This window comes from Theobroma cacao, chromosome 3 (genome assembly GCF_000208745.1).
Source record: "Theobroma cacao cultivar B97-61/B2 chromosome 3, Criollo_cocoa_genome_V2, whole genome shotgun sequence".
Lineage (NCBI taxonomy): Eukaryota > Viridiplantae > Streptophyta > Magnoliopsida > Malvales > Malvaceae > Theobroma > Theobroma cacao.
Window position 1 is genome coordinate 2,868,929 of NC_030852.1, and position 6,334 is coordinate 2,875,262.

Below are 6,334 nucleotides of genomic sequence, written 5' to 3' on the forward strand. Positions count from 1 at the left end.
AATAGTTCTCAAAGACTAGCGATGGGAACCAAAAGCAACAGTAAAAATATGGAATTGCAGGCAAAGCACCCCGAACCCAAATCTATTATTCAAACACTGGTATTAATGGCAAAGGACCCCAAATCCAGGTCACTGACTAACATTCTGGGAGGGGGAACAGGTATTTAATTAATCGTTAAATTAATAGTATTCTTTTCCAGCTATATAATGATTTTATTATGTTATGAAATTGTATAGTTGCGGGGTTACTGCTCTGGGAGAATGCGATCTCGTCGGCAACAGTGATATGTATTGCAACTGAAATATGGGTTTTGTCGACAATAATCGTGGAAAACTGGATTGCTCAAGCATTGCTTCGAATCATTGCTTTCGTGCTTCTCAACCTCGTCAGTTTGGCTCTTGTGTCCGTCTTCACTGCCTTTTACCTTGACAAGTGCGTTGAAGAGAAGATAAATTTTTGTTTGAACAAAGTTGAAGGGTAAGTCAAGCATTTGCAGACATTGCCCTAAGAAAGAAGAAAAAGGTTAATGAGAAATCACCTTTCTTTTGAATCTGAAACCTTATTGCTGGTGTTTGTGATAATTTTAAAACACTTGAAAGCATCTGCTGATTAATAATTTTATCTACAATCTGCAGAGCAATTGGTACAGTAATTGACCCGTACCGCCGAGAGTTGGACGCTGCGGGGAAGATTATAGGCCGTTTCGTAGAAACTCAAAGCAAGAGCCTAACAGATACCATAAAAAAATCCATTAAGAACCGTTTAGATGAGGCATTGTGGCCCTTATATGAGTCAGTTCTACAAGGTTTGGCAGCAATTGTCAAGCCTAACTTGCCTGCAATTTTTCATTCAAAAATATGCCAAGAGTTCCTGCAGATGCTTCTCATGATTTCAGAAGGAAGCCAAAAGAAGACTTTCTATGGGGTGCGTAAATGACAAATTTACTTCTATTTCTTTCAAGTAAATATTAACAATTATTTTATCTCAACTCTACAGCTTGTATTCTTATTAGTTGTATGCCTTTCAGGTTGTTGCTTCTCTCCAGGTTATCTCTATTATGTGCATATTTTTCCCTCCAACCACAGTCTTGTATATAGGTAAATATATATATATATATATATCATTCACTATTGTAATATGCATAATTTCGATCTCTTCTAATAATGTAGTATCGAAATTTTGAATTTCATAAATTAAGATTTTATCTTCTGTTAACACACCTAACTTAATGTGTAGATTATAGATAATAATATTATCACAAATAAACTTAAATTTTTTTTCTTTTTTCTTATTATTGTAATTGTCTGTATCTAGGATATTTGTGCGTGGCGACTTTGCCAGCATTATGCAACAAGTTAAAAATTTCCACTGTGCTCGAGGAGAATTTCCAAACAAAGGAAGACAAGATTTCTGGCAATGATGAGTCAGTACCTAAAAGATCCTGAAGCTTAGAGTTATGACAATTTGCATGTTCACAGTCTGATTCCTCTTCAATGGTTATAATATTGAATAAAATAATTGCAATAAATAAATTTCTGTACATATATCCCATCAGAATTTGGGAAAATAAATAAATTTCTGTACATTTCTTATCAATTGTTCACACATTTCCTCTCTATTATATCCATTTATTATAAATTTTTAATCTGATGCATCTTTTAATTTCTTGTATACCTCTAAATCCATTGCCATATCCCCATTCTATACATCCTACTTGAGTTGCCTCCTATGGATGAATAAATAATGTTCAGAAAAAGAAAAAAAAAAAACATTTCCTTGTACATGATTTAAGGGTATGCGTAAATTCATTTGCATTGCTCTCTCAATAGAAATCCAAATGCAAAGTCGTTGAATTTCCAGTAGCCTATATATGTCTTGCTTGCTCATTTACTGTTCATAAAAAAGTTGTGAGACTTAGAGATGAAAAACAATTGAAGCAAGTACTCACATTCCCATTGAAGCGTTCTTTGTTTTTGGCAACAATAGGTTGTATCTTAAATATTAATCTAATCTAGATATGCCTTGATTTATAGATTATAAAAATTGCGTAAAGTTTCAAAGATTAAATAGTAAAAGTAATAATAAAAAAAACGTCTTATGATGTCTTATTTTATTAACAATTTATTCATAAGCCTTTTCAATGAATTTTTTTTTTTACAAAAAGGTCCCATCCTTTGATAATTTTCGAAAACACCCTCTCAGAAAAGATCCAAAAGACTTAATTAGAAGTCGTGAAATTTAACCTAATTGGAGAAATCTGAATCCAAATTGATTCAAACTGAAATAATTTAATCTTGAAAGTAAATTAATTAGATATTTAACTTCATCTTACTTAAAATAATCCAAAACTCGAAATGGCTTGACACTTGCAGCAACTTGGTCAAATTCTTTCAATGAGTTTCTCTCTCTCTCTTAGTTGTTGGAAACTATTAGAAATCACCAAATTTATGAGCTGGAGCAGTCTTAACAAGTCTTCTCAATATGAGATTTTAAGTTTTCTTTTTCATTTAATCGTTGTTAATTGAGAACTTCAAAAATTTGACAAAAAAACTCTATCAAATTCTATTTTTTTATCCATAATAAATATTACTTAAAATTCGAAATAAATTGTACTAAAAAAAAGAATTTTCTGATAATTTTTTATAATTAGAAAGAGAAATTGGAGTTAATTCTTAAATTTCTATTCAAATCCCTGCCCCTCCCACTGCCTCTGCCTGACCCAAGCATAGGCACTCAATTAAACGACAAAGAAGTAAAAAAAAAAAAAAATTCTCCTAAGGGATTGTAAACAACAATTATTCCTTACTTTTTCTCATCTGATTTTAAAGTTAAAGTTTAGTTCTCATATTTAGTTCTTAGGAGATAAAGCAATTCTTTTCTTCTTTACTAAGTAATAGATTGGACCATTTTAGTTTCCCTAGGCAGCTAAGCTAGGTAGATTTCAGCCTATATATAAAGCAACAAGCATTTAGGACTTTTTAATTCATTTATGGTGAATTATAGTCAATTTGATTACTTAAAGTGGCACCAATAAATTCTCTCCCTCATTCTTCCAACAAATTGGCAGAAAGAAAATTTTTGTTTCATTTGATTATCTCTTGACTGCTCTATATAATTATTAGAGTACTTTTCTTAAATGGGCCTCAGGTATAAAGCGTTTTTGAGAATAGTCCTCTCTATAATTTTAACTATTTTTAATCAAGAGAAAAAAAATTGGACAAAATTATTCTTAATGAAATCGGCCCATTCCCTAGGCTCCGTGCCTCAATCCGAAACCTATTAACGGGTCTAGTATGTCCTTTATGTGGACCGTAACTCTTTGATTTTCATCGAGAGACCGTACATATCCTCAGAAGCAAGTTTGCAAAAGCATTCTTTGACAATTCAACTTTCGAGCATTTTGGCAGTGGTAGGAGCCTTTTGGAGTGGTTATTATTCGCACAAAGGTAGTTCACATATTGAGCAATGTGAGGAAGTTGACATTACACTGAGAAAGGTATAATATTTTTTTATGAATTTTTTATTTTATGTTAAACCATGTAGAGGTTTTTGACAGAATGGTTATTGTTCATGTTTAGGGTTAAGGTTTTTAAGCATAAACTTATACATATTGCACATTCATATTGATATTTTTGTTGTTGGAAATTTTTGAATATAAACATAAAGGTAGTATTGTTGGTGTTGTTGGGGTGGAAAGGTGATCGGCCATGCGTGACTGGTTGATATGTATGTGTTAAGAATTCGGTTGAGGGTTTAGATATTACGTGAGTGAAGGCATGCTTAGGTGGTTGGCACCTTTTCAATGAGTGGATTTTGGCATGGGGTCACGTTGGGGTTGCATGATTGCAAAAGTGTTTACCTTAGCGTGATTGATTGATAGGTCATTGCCTGACTGGTTTCTAGGTTATTACGTGAATATTGTTCAGGCATGGCGTCAGTTAGTGTGTGCATGATTCGATTAGTTGTTCTTAAAATTGTGTGACTTGTTTATAAATCATTGCGTGATTTAATGTTAGTAATTGTGTGACTATTGTTGTAGGAAATTGCACGAGTGTCATAACTACATGGGTTCATTCTGTATTATTTTGGGTCAACTGTAATGCTTTAGTATGTATATGTTGATTTACTTAACAATCCATGCTCCACACTTGGATTACTTATTTTATTTCAAGGATGTCTAAAAATAGTTAAAAATATTGTTAGGGTTATTTTTTGAGTGAGCTTATGAGGAGGGCTATTTCTCAGAAATTCTTTTAGTTTTTTTGTTAATCTACAATGATGGTATTGACATGACTAAAATGGGAATGTTATCTGTTTTATGTTACAGATGGCCAGCACAGGAATAGAGTAGGAAAACGTGGAGTCCTTGCTTTGTGTGCCGAGGCACTAGTGGGGGTTCAATGCGGGCATTAACATCCACTGTAAGTGGTCGCATCTACACATGATACGTGAGATGCTGTGTCAAGTGAACGAGCTGAAAAACTTTAAGAGAACATGCTTTGGGCACATGATGTATCACAGCCCAATTTTCGAGCCATGACAGGCGCAAGGGCCCAATGGGTTCAACCCATTAAGCCCAGGTAAGCCTCTTTATAGAATCTTATACATTAATCCATACTCATTTAAAATTCAAAATCTATAATGTTCAAATATAGTTCCTTTGAAAACAATTCATAAACCCCAACTATGCATTCAGAATGGCATCATCAACCATAATACACATATATAGTTTGACAAATGAATCTCAACATTTCACAACAAGTATTCATATACACGTAATTAGAACTTGACCGTCAGCAAAGTGACTCTGGTCACGGTTGCTAACATTTAATGTCATGGTAAACCTACCGAGCAATGGATAGGGAGGAGCACCTTCTCTTAGGATCTAATCACCTTTAACTCAAGAAACCTAAAACATGAATTTTAAAAACATGAGTACAAACTCAGTGAGTGAACATAGGAAGGGAACAAGCAATGACAAGGAATGGTTTAGAAAACATGATGCACTTATTTGAAAACAATGCCATTTAGCTCAAGTTCTTATTAAAATGCCTCCATTTAAACCCTTGGTTGTAAAATCATTTAATGATAAAGGAACCGTATTCAGCATGAAATTGGAAAGAAAGAAAATTTCCAGAAATTTTCCAAGCAAGGTAGTATAAACAGAATGTTTCTCGTTGCAATATAATCAATTTACAAATAAATGGTAAATTTTCAAGATTCATCATGTGCATCTCACCCAGCTCATGTGCATCCCACCACATCGTGCACATAACCGGACATCCCATCTCATCTGGCTCATGCGCATCCCACCACATCGTGCACATAGCCCGACATCCCAACTCACCTAGCTCATGTGCATCCCACCATATTGTGCACATAGCTGGACATCCCATCTCACCTGACTCATGTGCATCCCACCACATCGTGCACATAGTCGGACATCCCATCTCACCCAGCTCATGTGCATCCCACCACATCATGCACCGGATAGTATCACCATTCATCTCCCTCACCACTGTCATCACCAGCAAGTGCACACTCACCCCGTACATGCATGGTTGCATTTGTCACACAATGGTACCATTTATGACATAGTATATATATATATATATATCAATATTATACAGAAACACATGTATTCATCACACTATCCATTTCATAACATAAAAACATTTCATAAGAGCTTGTTCCCATGCAAGTTTTTGAAGAAAAACCAATAAAATGTTTTAGGGGATTCAATCAAACATAAATGTATATATCCCAAAACATTTTAATGCAAGTTCACTCACCTTGTAACAACAAGATATTAAGTTGCTATTTGTTCGAAGGTATTTCTAACTATTTTCACTGGCCGGTCGCTCGTTATTTACTCTAGCACGCCACCACAGTACTCTAACCTTGCCTTTGCACTTCCTAGCAATAGTACCAACTCAGTATATTTAATTACATACATATATGGGCAGCATTTCAATCAATTAATCTTTACTCAAATTTATATTTTTCATCCTATCATGAAACCATCTTCAATTAACTCACATCTTAATACATTTTTACTAAAATTACTTATATCAGTTGCTTACGTAATTCCTTATATTATATCTCCGACAACTTATTTATGATGTCACGTGCCTACTTCACCTTTTCTAAATAATTTCCGCCCAAATCCATCTTACATTTTCATAGTATTAACTATATTTACGGCAACCACAGTCATTTCAAATCTATCCAATTATTTTTCAATTTCAATCCACATTATTTCTCCTTATTTCTTCAAAATATTATACCACTCAACTTAACAATTTCAACTAAATTATGCGAATAAATTCTTTC

General features: G+C 33.8%; 1 protein-coding gene across 1 annotated transcript; it reads left to right on the plus strand.

Moving 5' to 3' along the window:
- Positions 1-1,604, plus strand: LOC18604186. The gene is made up of 5 exons (XM_007036543.2): positions 1-160; positions 238-478; positions 637-925; positions 1,029-1,098; positions 1,316-1,604. Exons 1-5 carry the CDS (start codon positions 22-24, stop codon positions 1,444-1,446), a joined length of 870 nt encoding a protein of 289 aa, XP_007036605.2. The 5' UTR covers positions 1-21; the 3' UTR covers positions 1,447-1,604.

Coding starts and splice junctions, on each gene's coding strand:
- LOC18604186 (XM_007036543.2), top strand. CDS start 22: ATGGGAACCAAAAGCAACAGTAAAAATATGGAATTGCAGGCAAAGCAC. Junction 926..1,028: donor AAAAGAAGACTTTCTATGGG/GTGCGTAAATGA, acceptor TATGCCTTTCAG/GTTGTTGCTTCTCTCCAGGT. Junction 1,099..1,315: donor AACCACAGTCTTGTATATAG/GTAAATATATAT, acceptor GTCTGTATCTAG/GATATTTGTGCGTGGCGACT.